This window comes from Nyctibius grandis, chromosome 20, assembly GCF_013368605.1.
Source record: "Nyctibius grandis isolate bNycGra1 chromosome 20, bNycGra1.pri, whole genome shotgun sequence".
NCBI classification, from domain to species: Eukaryota; Metazoa; Chordata; class Aves; order Nyctibiiformes; family Nyctibiidae; genus Nyctibius; species Nyctibius grandis.
This window is the reverse complement of record NC_090677.1, coordinates 3520428-3536634: the sequence shown is the minus strand read 5'-3', so window position 1 is coordinate 3536634 and position 16207 is coordinate 3520428. Positions and strand designations below refer to the sequence as shown.

Genomic DNA, 16207 nt, shown 5'->3' with positions numbered 1-16207 from the left:
TCCCTTTTGCCCACAGCTGAACTCACAATTACCTCATTTTTGCTAACATGATCTCATCAGCTGGCAAAAAACTAACAAATATGCTACAACTCATCCCTCTCAACTTCAGGACTGGCTTGAACATGAAGCCAGATCAAGAAGGGAACAGCCAAGACCCTACAAAGGGGAATAACTCACTTCTAGACTAGGTGCTAAACAAAGTGGGCAATAATATGGGTGCCCTGATCTCTCTATACAAGTACAGAGATAAAACGCACGTGTGTGTATGTATTTTGGTGTACACACCACCATTTGTGAGGTTTTTTTACACTCCTTCTAAACAATCTGGACATAAAATCATCCCAGACATGTCTCTCCTCCCACGACCTCTCGTCTATGAAATACTCCAAGATACTTTCCTGGCTAAGTGTGCACCCAGGCGGCTGCCTTCCCCCAGTACGCACCAGTCCTCGATGCAGTGGACATCAGCCAAAAACTCTCATCCTGCCCCCAGAACTGCAGCCTCATGTAATCAGGGGCCTCCAGAAAGATATTATGTGGCCAAAAAAGGAAGAGTCCCCTTTTTGGCATTTATTAATAGAGTAGGAACTCGAGGAGAAAGATGAGCAAGTAATCCCTACAAGAGCAAAGCTGCTGTTGAGATAGTCAATGTTTATGCTAAGCCTGAGGTTAAAAGGAAAAAAAATCAAATCCTGTGCAGACATGAAAATAAAGCTCTACATTACGTGACAATTCACTTCCAGAGCATCACCGAGGCCTCCCCCACTGCACGGCAGAACGGGAACTCTGGCTGTCCAGCTCAACCGCACACATCTTAGCAGGGTAAATTAATTAGGATTCATTCTCTTTGGGTTTCCTGCTGTAATGCACACTAAAATGAAGCCTTAGCATGGCCAACACTCCTAAGGCAGCATACCTGCAGGACCCAGCAAACACAGAGCAGATCTTGATGAAGCAGTCCTAAAGCTGCATGCAAACTCTTCTAGCAAATTAATTAACATGACAGCCCACCCACACCATATATTACCGCTCATTAGCCTTCAAACTGTAAAAGCACTCAATCTTTTCCTCTCCTCCCTTACGCAGTCAGGACCTGTACATTGCATAGGCTGCAAGACGACACGTGCCCTGGAACCAGCCACACACGATCCCAGCCCCAGCAGATGCCAAGTGATTTATATTTCAGCTTCCTCTTCACTGAATCACTATCCAAAATAGCAATGTCACGCCTAATTTATTATTTCACCACTAATCATCAAAAGCAACACTGGGATAACAAACAAGTGCTAAACACTTTCAATTAAGCTTAATTTTTTCTCAAGGAAAATCCCACACTATTTTCAATTAATTATGGGAAGAGTTGAACAGGGTTTTTACTGTGAGTTTTGTTGTTTTTTTATAAAACATATAAAAGAGTCAGGAATTCCCTAGGTGCTACACAACTGAGCAGACCATCCTGGGAGCAGCCCTGACTGAGTCAGGAGCTGGGGCACACCTTCCTGTGTCATCTGAGCCAGGAGCAATCAAATGTACCTCCTGAGATGACTCACTAGGGCAACTGCTGGTCAAACACCAAGCCCACAACGAAGCTGCTCAAACAAACACAGAACCTGGCACCTGGGAGACGGCCAGTTACATCCTGCATTCAACAAAGCAAAAGCAACACTGGCATTCAGGTCACAGAAGGTACATTCCATCTTAAGGCTGGAGACAAAAGGGCTTATTCTGGCAAAAAGATTGTGAGGTCTGCTTTAAACGGTGCTCTCCCCGCTGAAATGGCTGCTCCAGAGTCAAGCGCTGTAGGAGGAAGGCAGGCTGTGGACTGAGAAGGGATCCAGGCTGCACATTGCTCCCACCAGACCTCTAGGGCACCCTGGCTCATGTCTTATTTGGAAAGCGTGGCCACATTGCCTAGTATGGGAAGGAAAGAGCTGGTCAATGTAGGCATGTCTTGTAACAGCTGGAATAGAAGTCCTCGCTTGCAAACAAACCTTCTCTGGCTTCCCCAGCCAGAAGCAACCGGCTACATAAGACAAAAATCAACCATTACATTCGCTGTATCGACAAATGTTCTTTTCAAAGTAAGAGTGTGGATGAAGGTGGATCTTTGCTCTTTGCAACCTGCCTCCATCTGCTGACACTGGAAAAAATAACCCACTTTTCTTGAGTGGCACTGGCAAGAGTGGAAGTTTTGCTGAAGCTGTCAGAGTACCTGACACCCAGCTGCCAAGAAAATTAGCAGAAGCCTAGAACCCATATTCCTGGACAATCTTGAGGATCTCAGCGTAGTATCTTACAACATAACTTCACTGAGCTGCCACCAGCATGTCACAACAGGGAGAGTTTGGAGCCCCACTTGAAATTTCAAGTTGTGTAATCTGCTCTAACCAAGAACAGAATGTGATTCAGCAACTTCAAATGAAACAGCTCTTAATCTTTTACGAAGAGCAGTTAAGCCACTATATACGACCATCCACAATTTAACAGCTCATGAGATGCAGCCTCCAGGATACAGACTTAAAAATAATTATCAGAAGCAAATCATACAGAAAGGAATTGTGAAGAGCATAGACTCCCATTCTCCTCTTTGGCACTGCAAAGATATTAAATCATCAAACAGAGCCCAACAAAACCAACATCCCGACAGGTTTAAAAAATAAAATACTGCTGCCTGCCAACTCTCAGTTACAGGACTCTCCATCAGACCAAATCGTACATCTTGTAACAACAGTGGTTACAGATAGTACCAAACTGCTTGTCAGACAGTTCTGAGGAGCCCAAAGCTCTCAGGATTGCCCAACAGTGAAGGCAGGTCACAAGCTGACAATATAGTTCATTACTCAAGATTTCCTCCTCTTGAAAATGTGTCTGATAGGAAAATTAAGTAGGTAAAAGCATCAAGAGACAGACATGACTAACCACGAATAGGGAGTGAGGCTGTATTTCAACAACTACGTTCACATGGAATAATTAAAGGAAAAATTCAAGTATGCCTTTCCTATAACCCTCCCTTCCACACTCATCCCCTACACGAGTTGGGGCTCTTCAGCCTGGAGAAGAGAAGGCTCCGGGGAGACCTCATAGCAGCCTTCCAGCACCTGAGGGGGGCCTACAGGAAAGCTGGAGAGGGGCTTTTTACAAGGGCATGGAGTGACAGGACGAGGGGGAATGGTTTCAAACTGAAAGAGGGGAGATTTAGATTCAATATTAGGCAGAAATTCTTTCCTGTGAGGGTGGTGAGACACTGGCCCAGGTTGCCCAGAGAAGCTGTGGCTGCCCCCTCCCTGGCAGTGTTCAAGGCCAGGTTGGATGGGGCTTGGAGCAACCTGGTCTGGTGGAAGGTGTCCCTGCCTGTTGCAGGGGGTTGGAACTAGATGGTCTTTAAGGTCCCTTCCAACCCAAACCAGTCTGTGATTCTATGATTCTACTTCTTCCTACATACACTGTGTATGTTCACAGGCAAATGAATGGACTCAGACACACATGCTGGATGCCGTAGGTGGTTTTAAAGCTTTTGCACTGATTCCCTACTTTGCATGGACCATCCTAACAGCCATCAAGGCAGGAGCCTTGATTTCTCAGCGAGCCGCTTCTCGGACATCCAACTGGAGATGGGAAAAGAGGTGTCCATTTCAGAGGATCAGTGTACTGTGTTTTCCAAATAAACAAGTTTTAATCTAAAGAAACTCAAGGTAGCAGGCCAAGAAAGTAGGTTCCCAAAACAGCAACGTCCCTTAGAAAATAAAGACAAGTACAGAGCAAAAGCCAGACTCCATACACGTGCTGCACCACAATCTGAATAAAATGTTCTGCAAGTGTTCTCCCCTTTTCCACTGCGGTGCAACGGCTGCAGGTGTAACACACCCAACGGTACCTTACGGTCCCTGAACCCAGAACGCTTCTTCTTCTTCCCTTCCGGCTGAGCCTCCTCGTCACCCGATGCAACAGCCTTTCCACTCTCACTGCCGCTGCTTTCCTCCTCCTCTTCATGCTTCACCTTCTCGGTCGGCTCCGTCCTTGGGTCGTGTTTTACAGAGGACGAGTCTTCTGCGTAGGCCCTGCACAAGGGAAAAGAATAATTTCCTAAACCGGTGTTTTGAGAGGGGTGCTAAGGCTACAAAGATGGCCCTGCAAGGCTCCCCCTGAAAGAAACACCTGTTACAGGTCAGCATGGAGGACTGCAAAGCAAAAGCAAAGAAGTGATCAGTCTCCTTGGAATAACATGTGCTTTTTATTTACTGTAATCAAATTTCCACCCCCCCCACCCCAAAACTCAAATAATCACAGCAGATTTTCCCAGTTCCAGAACGCCAGAGCAAACCACTCAGTGAATTATCGTGCCCTCTCCCATAACTACACATGCAAGAAAGACTGGGAAGGGCATACCATACCTCCTCTAGCGCTAATTCCACCCCTGCTCCCCCAAAAAGATTTATATGAAGTGATAGAAATGTGTTTTACCATCACCACTGCAGGATTCAGAAAGAATAGCCTCTTTCCTTCAGCTCAACTGATTTATTTTCTATCTCCAGCAGGTGACAGGCTGTTTTATTTCCCTCTTCCACCAATGACTCTTCTAAACTCCAGTGCTACAGGATTTGTCACAACAAAAATTGGAGTTGTTTATCCTCAAGCTGGAAATAAAACTCCAGCAGAGCAAAGTACCCCTTTTCCTTTGCTGTTCATATACAACGATCTTCAGCGACCCTCAAAATGACTCAGGCTAAGCTGTAAGCAACTCGCAGAATTGCAACTGGCAATAGGGTGTTTAAATAAGAAGCAGGATAAATCCATAAGCCAAATGAAGCTATAGCACTTGTAAAGCGGTTTACAACCAGACAGAGCTCAGACTGCATTAACACCAGTGAAATTATCATCTCTAAGGATACATTAACATGTCACAAGCAACGAAGCGAACGGTTTGACAAAATTATTTCTCTTTCTAAAGGACTCAGACAGCTCAGGCAAACATCCTACCCTGCCTGTAACTTCAGCAAAGCTGCCTTTACTTTGTATTCTTGGTGATTTATTTTGGATTAATCACAGGGTACAGGGCTTGCACACAGTTAGGTGCCACTCATTAGCCAGCAGCCTTTAGCTGACGGCTGGTACTTCAGTGCTCCCTGTAACTATGAACGTGGTCATTTACAGCTGTGTGAGTTTATACTCAAAAAAGGCTGCCTTGGGAGAAAAACAAAAACACACCACGATTTTTGAAGTCTCCCAAGCTCTAAGCAAAAGGCTACGCATATTTCATCCTGCCAGTTTCCTGGAAAACACAGAGGTGGTATGTAAAATTAACAGAGGAGAGTCTGTGCCCGTGTCCCCAGCAATGGGGTATGTAAAATTAACAGAGGAGAGTCTGTGCCTGTCTCCCCAGCAATATACAGCGCATCACCTTCCAAGAAGAAGAAATGAGGGTAGGTGCTCCTTCAATTAATTCAAAAGCTACCAAAATAAAAGACAACTCACTCCCTACCAGCATCCAGTAACTCACTAACAGTCACAGTACAGGATAGGTGGGGAAGAGGCTAAAGAACTCAAATCCTTCCACAATACTGGTGGGAAGCAAAAACTTTATTATTTTACAATAAACTCCCAAAGAGCATACTTAAGAACACAGTGGATCATGACAAAGGCAAATTAACTTTTGTTCATATCATAACAACTACCAAAAGCAGCTGAACAGCCACCAAGATCCCAGCATTGCTCTGAAATGCAATAAGCCACGGCACTACAGCTGGGTTAAAGCACTTCAGAGGTTTCTAGTCCACGCTGGGAGAGAATTCCACACCATCACAAGGGTTTGATTTAATAAAATACACAAGTGCTTGGTGAAGTGCAGTACTAACCATGCCTTTTCATACAAAACGGAGTCTAACATGCCAGCCCTTCCTTTCTGAAAAGCTCCTGAGCTTTTATATTTGCCAATATATTTTCAGAAGTCTTCTAGCAAAGCACCATCTTTAAGACCTCCACTGAAGCAAACTTTCAGAGACAGGATCCAAACCTGAGTCCTCCACAAGCATCTTAAGATAGGGAAATTATTCCCCCAGAAGAGCCAGGCAACTGATCTGTCTCTTGGAGCATCAAGTCCACACTAGCACCTCTCCTGAAGTCTTTCCTGAAAGTTTAATCAGCACTGGCACATCCTTGCGGAGTTGTGGTTTTGGCTGATACACAGTTTGTTAGAATAAGCTGTTGCCAGCTGAGGCTACAGCAGCAGCACTGACAAGGAAAGCCCTTGTGTAAGCAGGACACCAGTCTTAAGCAGCTCTGAGAAAATCTCTTGGGAAAAGGTCCTGGGGACAGAAAAGCAGTAGAAAATTGATTGCTTATCTACACAACCAAGCTATTCCATATGAAACATGCCGGAGAATAGCTGTATCAGTAAAGATTTGCTCCTGTAATGCTTGACTGACAGCTAGCAAACCAGGGAAGGGATAGATGAAATTCAAAATCAAACATTTTCAGCAAATCCTACGCATTCCTTCAATCCATCACGCTGTCAAGCCTGTTGGCGACAGCGATACAGACGCAGGCTGTTTGAATACAGTCAGCTTCCCCCCTCCCCAGTTTATCCAGGTAATTAACTCTCCTCTACAGGTAGATCACCATCCCAGCATACAAGCAAAATGAGCTATGAGAATAAAAGCAGAGTTTGTAGTCTACTTCTCAAGCAAGGTTTTAAAGAGTACCTCCAGGCCACAGTCCAAACTACTCACTGAATTAACCATTGAAGGAGCTGCTCTCTACATACACCTACTACTCTTGTATATTTTACATCCTGCACAACCATCCTCTGTTGAAATCCTTGGCTTCCAACAACTGCAACTTCCATACTGCACCCACATAAAGAAGTCTTTTAATGCAGATGTCACAGTACAGCTGGAAAAAAAACCCATAGCTCCACAAATATCCACCTTGCTGGACTGCCATCAGCAAGTGAAGCCTCTCCACCTGCTTTTTTGATGAGACTGACTTTCCAACGGCATGCCTGTTGCTACAGCCTCTGCACAAAAGGGAAATGAAAATACAAAGACTTCCTTCACTCCGTGCCAAGACTAGCTGCCAGCCTCTCTCCATGGAGCGTGCCTGCCCCAGATCCTAGCTGCCATGCTTCAACCCTCCCAGTATCTTCAGGTTCCTGTTGGCCCCACTCCCAGTGAACTGAATTTGAAGCAAAGACCATATTTCCCACCTATTTAGTAATCTCTTCTTTTAATCCTTGGAGAAAGCCAACAATCAAGTGTAAGACTACGTTCATTATCCCCAAAGAAAACCACTTAGCTACCACAGAGGACTACTCAATGCTAAATTCTCACTTAGCAAATCGTTCTTTGAGAAAGCTAAACGCATGCAACCATCTGACATACATCCATGAAGGATCCTGGGGCTCACACCAGGCATTGGCACGACACTCCACAGTTGCAGGCTTTCCAATTAGAGCAACCACAATCCCTCACTTCAAAGTATTTTTCTTCTTCGAGTGAGAGAAGCAGAACAGTGTGCTAAAATAAGAAAAGCTTTGTGCCAGAGATAACAGAGCTCCGTTTTTCTAATCCTGAAGGCAGAAGAAAAGTACTTAGCTATCAGATGCTATTTATTCTCAGAAGGAAATGCAGGAGATCTCAACAAGAAGTTGGGTGCTCAGGAGCCAGCAAAGACATTGCCACCAAACAAGAAGCAGGAGGGAGGAATCCTGCCTGACAGATGTGTTCTTCAGTGGACTAGAGTTGCCCCTCTCCCTGTATGTCTCCATCTGGAGACATCCAAGCGAGGTTTAAAAGCCACTTAAAACTTCAGGCTTTCATATTGAAATGCAAAAGTAAGCTTGGACACAACATTCATCAAACAGGCAACCTCCAGGGATGAGGAGTATTTTCAGTGAGGAGCTCTGTCTCATCCTCAGCTCTACCATATTCAGTGACTAAATTACTTAGCTGAAACTTTAATAAGAAATTAACCAGAAATGACAAAGATCCATAATCCAATTTTTCAGGATGTCACCCCACTCACAGGACTTTTTACTACTTTGCTTCTTTCCTCATCTTTCATGGTTCTTGACACTGATGTAAATTAGCACAATGAATTTGTGGCAAGAACTCCAATGAACACATCATAATTAAGACAGATTCCAGAGATGAATGTGAACAATTAGATTGAGGAGACAGATCTGGATACCAGCCATAGCCTAAAATAGGCCCATGAACATAAGGAGACAGCAGTGTAGTCTGTGAGATGTGCATGTCCTTCCTTCCACCCCAGCAGCAGAAACATGCCCAGAGAAAGCACCTTCAGCTGAAGAAGAGCTGGACCAACTGGAGAAGATCCAACAGGGAGCAGCAGGAATGGTTAAGGGTCCAGAACACACTGTGGGAAAGATTGACCTAAATAAGTCAGATTGCTCTAAGAAAGATGGAAAAGAGGAAGGTGAGATAACTGTAATTTATATATAAACAGCTGCTGCAGGACTGTTCTCTTGGCCCACTGAGGACAGGACAAGATGCAGGACATGTGCTGAAGGACATCATAAGGGAAGAGACTTACACACCAGGGAAAGGAGAAGCCTACATATACATACACACGTATATGTACACAGAAAGTGTTTAAAGTTAAGGACAGGGGAACACTGGAAGCAGTTGCCAGGGAGGATTTATTCCATCACTGCTCTCTCCATCACCCGCAAATTGCTAAAAATAGGTGAGACAGCTGCCTGTCAGGACTAGCTTGGAGGCATCCAGCCCTGCCTTGGCAGCAGACTAGCTGATTTCTCACGCTGCCTCCCACTCTCCTCTGCCGCAGCCCAGTTTAGGCACCAGCACCAGCATGTGGGCGCAGATGGACAGGCCAGAGCGTGAGGACCTCTGCTTCAAGCCCCTTGAAGGGGACTGCTCTGAAGAAGATGAAGCTGAATGGTTTTAGGTCGGTCTCATCAGCTAACTTGGATTACGTGGGATAACATATGCCGCTCCTTAGGGATGACTCCCTGATAGCCTGCAGAAGAAAACAATTGCTTCATGAATGCTGTCAACCCTAATGACACATGCTGGAGGCATCCTCATGAACTATAGATCTGTTAATTTCTTAATCCAGGAGACGCTGCTTACAGCTCCAAACAGAGCTCACCCCAAGTGGGGTATGGGACCATACCCCTGAACTGCAGCCCTGCTCACTTGAACTTCTCTTGATCCAAACTGTACTTTGAAGGCAGGCTTACTTGACAGGCTCAATAGATTTCCCCCCGCCCCAGAAAATGGCAGTTGCTTTCAGTCACAGCTGCAACTCCCCTTGTATTTGCTCCTGGGCACGCAGGCAGTCCAGAAATGTCACTGAATAAAACCATGAGGCTGGTAGAGGTGGTGAGAAGCACAAGGTATGATGACCACGTGAACCCCAAAAGATCACAGCTGGCATCCTCTTCTCTCTCCCTGGTCCCCCCTCAAAAGATCACTGCTGTCACTCACCAGCATTTCTTTTCAAGGAAAAAAAAAAATCTTAGGTTGGAAGAATAAGGAAGGCGAAGCAAAGCCTTCGATGCCACAAGCTTTTTAAGGTGCCTTCAAACACAAACCAGTTTTTCTTTCCCCTTTTTTATTACTATTTTTTACAATACTTGATGGTTTGTATTAGCCTGGCTTTATCAGTTTGAAATTATGAGCCAGATCAACGGATACAAATAAGTCCGACTCAGAATGACAACTACTGACTTCTGAAGATGGTTTGTTGGGTATTCAAGGGTGAGAAGATGCCATAACTGTTAAAAAACACAAGTGAAAAAACTCACAACTTTAGTTCAGAAGAAAGCAAGCCCTTTAGAAATAAAGAAACAGAAAAGATGGGAAGAGAAAGTTAAATCTGCTCTATATAAATTGAAAGCTAGATACTGTAGAAGATTGATAAGGGACACACGCACCCAAGGAGGAGGCAATGACCAAGAGAACATGACCTTTTTTATTGTCCGAGTTATCAAAACCAAACAAGGAGCATGTAATAAACTGAGATTGTTTACTGTGTTATTGGAAGTGACAAAACTATATATTACCAAGTGAACACTTACTCTGTTTACAATGCTTTATATTTTATATATCCTGATCTTCTCAAGAGAGCACAGATTCTCTCTGCTTGAATGGTAGCAAAGGTCTATATAACACAGCAACGCTATAGATACGTATTTTCTACTCAGGTCTTTATAAAGCTTTCTGCAGAAGTCTGAGGTTTAGTTTTAATAAGAGTTGGCTGAGACTTTCTGCCCAACTGCTGCTGATACTCAGTAAGCCTTAACTCATTGCTATTAATATTTTAAAAGAGTAAAACAGGGCAATAGGTGTCATCACCTATTTCTTCTCAGCAAGGGTCATTAGCCATTGGAAGGGGCTGCCCAGGGAGGTGGCGGAGTCACCATCTCTGGAGGGGTTTAAGAAAAGACTGGACATGGCACTTAGTGCCCTGGTCTAGTTGCCATGGCGGTGTCAGGGCAATGGTTGGACTCGATGAACCCAGAGGGCTCTTGATTCTGTGATCACAGACCTGTTATTTAGACAAAGACTGACATCAGACAGAGGAGACAAGATGATCGAGGCTTTCTAGTTCAAGGAGGGTAAAGAAGAATTTCGTGACAGTCAACAGGGGCTTATGGAAAATAAGTCTTATGCTAAAGAGATGTAATTTCTTGATGAGATTACCAGTGTTGTTGACAATCGCAGTAGCATTCGCTTAATAAATGCAAGTTCTCACACTGTATTATTCCACTTGCCACTAAATTATATTGTGATTAATAAGCCAGAGCAACACAAAAATCAACACAAAACACTCAATGGATGAAAAACTGTTTCATAACATGCTTCAAAATATGAGCATTTGATCATCAACGAGTGGTTGAGCTTCACCCAAGCCCTGACAAGGGTAAGTCCCTGGCCCTATGCCACCTCTTTTATTAATGAGCTAGAGGATAAAGTCCCTGGGTCCACTGCCATCTATCAGTAAAGATTCAGAGAGCACCACAAATCAGTCTCACTTGCTCAGTAAGGTGAGCACAAGCAAGCACACAATACCCATCAAGACAGCCAAAGTGAGGGGAACATCTGGGCACACCAAACACAGATGTGTTTACGTGACTAGCTTCATCCATACTAGACATTAATGCCTGTGAAAGCCCCTTTGTGCTTCAGTGGATTGCCAGTTCTTTGTAACTCCTGGTGAATCATGGCAGTCTTAAGGACAAACGCAAACCTTGTATGTACAAGTACAGGAATCTCAAATCAAGTCTAAATATTAAATAATGCTCCTGTTTGGCACCAATGCAGCCCTTCCAGGCTACTGTGCTCGGACTCTTCAGCTATTTAGCATCTTTTTTCTCTAAACGCTACCCAAAAGCCACAAATTCAATATTTAGTAGGGTAAGTTTTCTGGAGTCAGAGAGCTTACTCCTCCTGGGCTAAGATAAAGGACTAAACCAATCATAGCCTGTGTCCCTAGTAGAGGAACAAGCTGGAAAGCTCTGGAACCTAATAACAAACCCAAGAAATGGCTGAAAGTAGGCACTAGCATACACTGAGACCGAGAATAACACAGAGCCTTGTTCACAGTGCAGATAATTAACAATCTCCCTGATGTACAGACTCTCTTCCTCCAACGGTTTCTGAAAAATCAAGATGGAGTAGGCTCCTCCTGCTGAAGTGTGGGGAGATAAGCTCTAGCTCACGCAGAGCTCAGCCAAGGCAAGCAGTAACTCGGGGAAGTTGTCTGTATTACGTCTACTTTCAGCAATCAAGGACTTCATTTGCAGTGAAGCACTATTCACTTCCCAGGCATGTTATACACATAAAGTGTATGTGATGTTCTACACATCAAATCTCAATCAAAGAAAAAGTGATGTGAATTGTGACTTTCAATACTTATTTTCTCCAAATTCCTTGAAAATATTTAGTTTCTGTGTAAAGACAGACAAATCAGGTCTCTATACTAATATAAAATGTGAACGCAAGTTCATTAATCCAAAACACTATTTTCCATCTAGTTTAACTACCCTACATCTATAATTAAGCATCGTGAAGAACTTTTAAGAGAGAGCAGCCCCAGCATCCTTACCTGGCAGGAAAGAACATGAATTCTCACCAGCCTCTGTTCCCTTTCCCAGACCATCCACAATAATGCAACAAGCCATTAAGTGAAGATGTGCTACAACATTAATCACTGCAGCATCTGGTTTTGTTGTGCAAACTACAGGCTCAGTCCTGCAATGAGAAATGGGTGAGCCTATTCACATGCACAGAGCAAAGCAGGTGTTTCCACACCAGAGCGTTTTATGGGCTCGCAACAAGCAGCGTTTGTCTACCTGACTGTGCTACTCAATCCGTCTTCATTTCCACTGAGGACACGAGAACACATGAGAGCAAACGTAGAGTTACAATGAGTGGTGTTGTCAGAGGACTAAAGTTATGTAAAATAATTCTCTAGAAATAGAGAGGACCTGGAGCAGGTCAGTGGGGAAGAAGAAAGGAAGAGTGCTCCAAGCATCTGACCACCGACTCTCGCAGCTGGAATGTGCAAGATGGAGCTGTTAAAATGCAGGGAACGTCTTATTGCTTTGGGTACCCAAAGGAGTGTGAAACCTTGAATTGACTTATGGGAAAAGATATGTGGGCTACAAGACCCCCTGCGGGGGAAATAAGACCCCTTCAGATTTCTTAATTCTCATGAAACCTGGTCTTCAGCTAAAAGTAGACAGCAGGGGAAAATCATGGGCAGTCAGAGACAGGCCTAACACCTCACAGCTTTCAGGCCATACTGCTATTCACAACTGGAGGACCAGAGAAGGTCATACCTGGCATCACTTTTTGCTCTCCAGCCTGGGATGCGATCACACAGCTGCATGCTTCTGAGAATTTGGTGTAATGCTGTGGGACAAAAGTCCCAAGGAATTCAGCTGCAAGTCAAGGAAGGAGCAATTCCTCACTATGTCTATATTAATACCAATTAAAAACTGTTCTGCTCTAACATAAACTCTAGGGTATTTAACAGCATTATTCCCTTCCCAGCCAGTACCTCATGCAATACCTCAGCTGTTTTGGCAGACTGAGAACAGATGGGCTGCGTCACATTAAACAAAGGCTCCTCAACCTCACAAGCCTTTTGTTCTCTTCAGCTGGCCCCACGAGCAGCAATAACACATGATCCCATATGTGGTCTAGACACCAAAAAAAAGAGCATAAGCTTCCACCAGCAAGTCTCAACAACAGCTAATTGTGGGAGACAGCTGAAGCTGTAGGAGCTTGCCAAAGTAAAAAGCAATAAAAAAACCCCAAGGTTAGGCTAACTTTTGTTTTAAAGCCTAAATTAATTAACATTATGTCCATCTCTAGTTTTCTGCCTTGCTTCCTCCCTGCAGATCCAACCTTTAGCACAGCCCAGAAGGCAGCTGGGCCATCGGGTAGTGATGGTCACTGAACATCATAAGAAGTGACAGCCGTGACAAGCTGAGACCCTAAAGGAGTGACGCTCAATGACTGCATTCGCACTTTACTTCCAAATCAGGAATTAATCAAAGCTAAGAGATGTTTACAATTTCTGTGCTTCCTCTGTTGAGCCAGTAAATTATTCCCCCTACTCCGCTCCCAAATGATGTGACTTCTTGGAGAGATGCTGCTTTCCAGATGGCTACCGGAGGATGGCCAACACGCTCGTGGGCATGAGGGCAAGGTGAGCAGGTATTTTTAGTTATTGGGTGCAGCAGGTGTGAACTTGGCCACCGGGGGGCACCTGCATTTTTAAAATATTGTTAAATGCCATTTCCAGTGACATTAAAGACCCAGGGTTCAAACAATGCTTATCCTGTTAAGAGACAGAGAATTCAAAGCGTGGTCCCCATAAAGCCACAGCAAACCAAGATGATTTGGAAAGCAGTTTCTTGCATTTCTACCTGATTTCTTTGAGCAAATCCCAGCTCTGATTTGCTATGCAACGTTGAAATAAGATATTATGAACGTGCACTGATCAAACCGTAGGGCTCTGCAGGCTTGGGGCAATACCTGTGCTTTAAGCTCCACGGGTCAGATGAGGTCACTTCCCCCCCAAGGGCAGTTCAGATGTTTTTCTAATTGACTCCAGTTTTGACTTTGGCTCCTTCCCCAGCATCAGAGTCTTTCCTTCCACTGATGCTCATGGGTAAAAATAATATGAAGCCAAAATCCACCTGGAAGGACACAGTGCTCTTTCAAGACACCACTCATAGATCAACGTGTCTCCAAGCCTTAGGAGAAAACCCTCACCACAGCAATCCCAAGGTTCATCTCTTAATTCTGTCACCTCTCACAAAGAATTAAAAAAATGGAGCAGAGCTCTCAAAATAAAAATAACCTAACATGGATAATACCTACATTTTTTTATCTTTTCTCTCCTACATCAGCTTAAGTAGTACCTGACACATCTATAGCTATGAAACAGGTTTCTCCCCTTTTGACTATGATTTATGTGGTTTCCTTTGTTTTACTAGAACAAAGATTTTTCAAGTCTCAGGTTCAGCTGGCGTAAGATATTTCCAGCAATTCTGCCATTAAAAATGTACTCTAAGCAAATTACTCTAAAGCCCCCAAGACACTGATGCAAAAAAGCAATGCATTCTTAAACAGAGTTAGCTAAGAGCTGATCTAGGTTTCAAAATTAATTCCAGAAGTGCCGATGGAGAAAAGCCAAACACGAAAAGCAGTGAAGGTCAGCAGAGGGAGGAAGACAAAGGGTCTTTCCTACAGAGGATCTTCCAGTAAAGCAACTGGGCACTTGATACAGGATGGCTGAAGGAGAAAAGGTTGGTGGAAGAGAGGAAGACAGAATGAAATCTGCAGAAGTGGCAGCCAGCACCTAAACAGCTCAGCTTGCTGGTGAGGAGCAGAGCCTGTAAAAGAAGAGCTTGTAACAGAATGAGAATATACCGCCAGGGCTGGGAGACAGGTATCTCAAGCTTAATTGCTTCAACTTATGCACAGGATGGGGGAAAAGGCAGAAGAGCACAGAAGAAGGCTGAGGGGATGAAGCAAAATAAGACTGAGCACCACATTAGACACAAACACGCTGGTAGTAAAGGATCTGGTTGTCAAGCAACTTCCAGAGCAACGCAGAAGTCTTGCCCTTCTTCTTACCTCTAATATGTTTGCAGAAGGATAAGAAATTAAGCATAACTAAATACTTACAGTCAATCAGGAAAAGCACTGGTATGACTCTGCTTACAGAGGTCCTTCTGTGCTCCCCAAAGGTACATTTGCTCCCTTACTTCATCCAATACCAGGTCGATTGAGTGACAAGCTTCAGCACTGAAATGCCAATTTAAATGCTTTCAGATGCCTGCTGCCCATAGATTGAGCCAGGAAGGTTTGTGACACAAAGAACATTATCTGTGGCCATTTAATAACACTCCAAAGAGGTATTTGGAACTATAAATACAGAATACAAGTTTTACACGAGTACCGGTACCAGAATATTTTTTATAAACATTAAGCTTGCTGCAAACTGTGAGGTTCAGTACTTCTCATATATTAATGCCTCATTTAGATTAGCCAACCACTGCGCCAAGATTTATTTCAATTAAATAATTCAGTTCGTTACACCAATGCCCAGATACTTAATTGCTTCTGTTGCCAGCTAGAAATCCTCATAGTTTAAGTTATTGCTTAGAAAGGGTAAACTTCATTAGTCTTCTAAGCTTAGTTACTTGCATTGCTGAAGTATTCTTCGCCACAGCAGAAGAGAGCATTAGCTACTCCTGGCATATAATTACTTAGATGAGATATATTCCACCAAAACCAGGCCGCAGGAGCTCCTGGGGGACAGTGAAGGCAACAAGACCAACACGCCTGCCATGGACAGCTACGCAGAAGGCTACACGCAGGTGCAGATTGAACGTGACGATCCCACCAACCCACCTCCCATCTTAGGAAGACACAAAATAAGTCTTTCCTATCTTGCATCATACAACCACTGGGGGGTTTTATATATATCTTTTCAATCCTTGACTTCTCTACCTTTGTGTGGGCTTCCTTACCCCAGCACTGGCTTCTGATGCTGCTCAAAGCATATCCTACAGAATCAATCTGGTTTCAGGCTGCACATGACAGTCAGAAGCCATCTCAGAAGTCCTGTCTTTCTTCATGCGAAGCAGCAGAAAGGGGAGGTTCACATACAGGCACCACCATATTAATCCCTGTTAGCAAGG

General features: G+C 44.1%; 1 protein-coding gene across 4 annotated transcripts in view; it reads right to left on the bottom strand.

The window, feature by feature from the left end:
* MICU1 (mitochondrial calcium uptake 1) overlaps positions 1–16207 on the bottom strand; it is a 113920-nt gene that overhangs the window by 81249 nt on the left and 16464 nt on the right. For all 4 annotated transcript variants that reach the window (XM_068416677.1, XM_068416681.1, XM_068416680.1 and 1 more), the window contains one exon: positions 3875–4058. In XM_068416677.1, coding sequence (XP_068272778.1) covers positions 3875–4058 — 184 coding nt within the window. The remainder of the gene's footprint in view (positions 1–3874; positions 4059–16207) is intronic.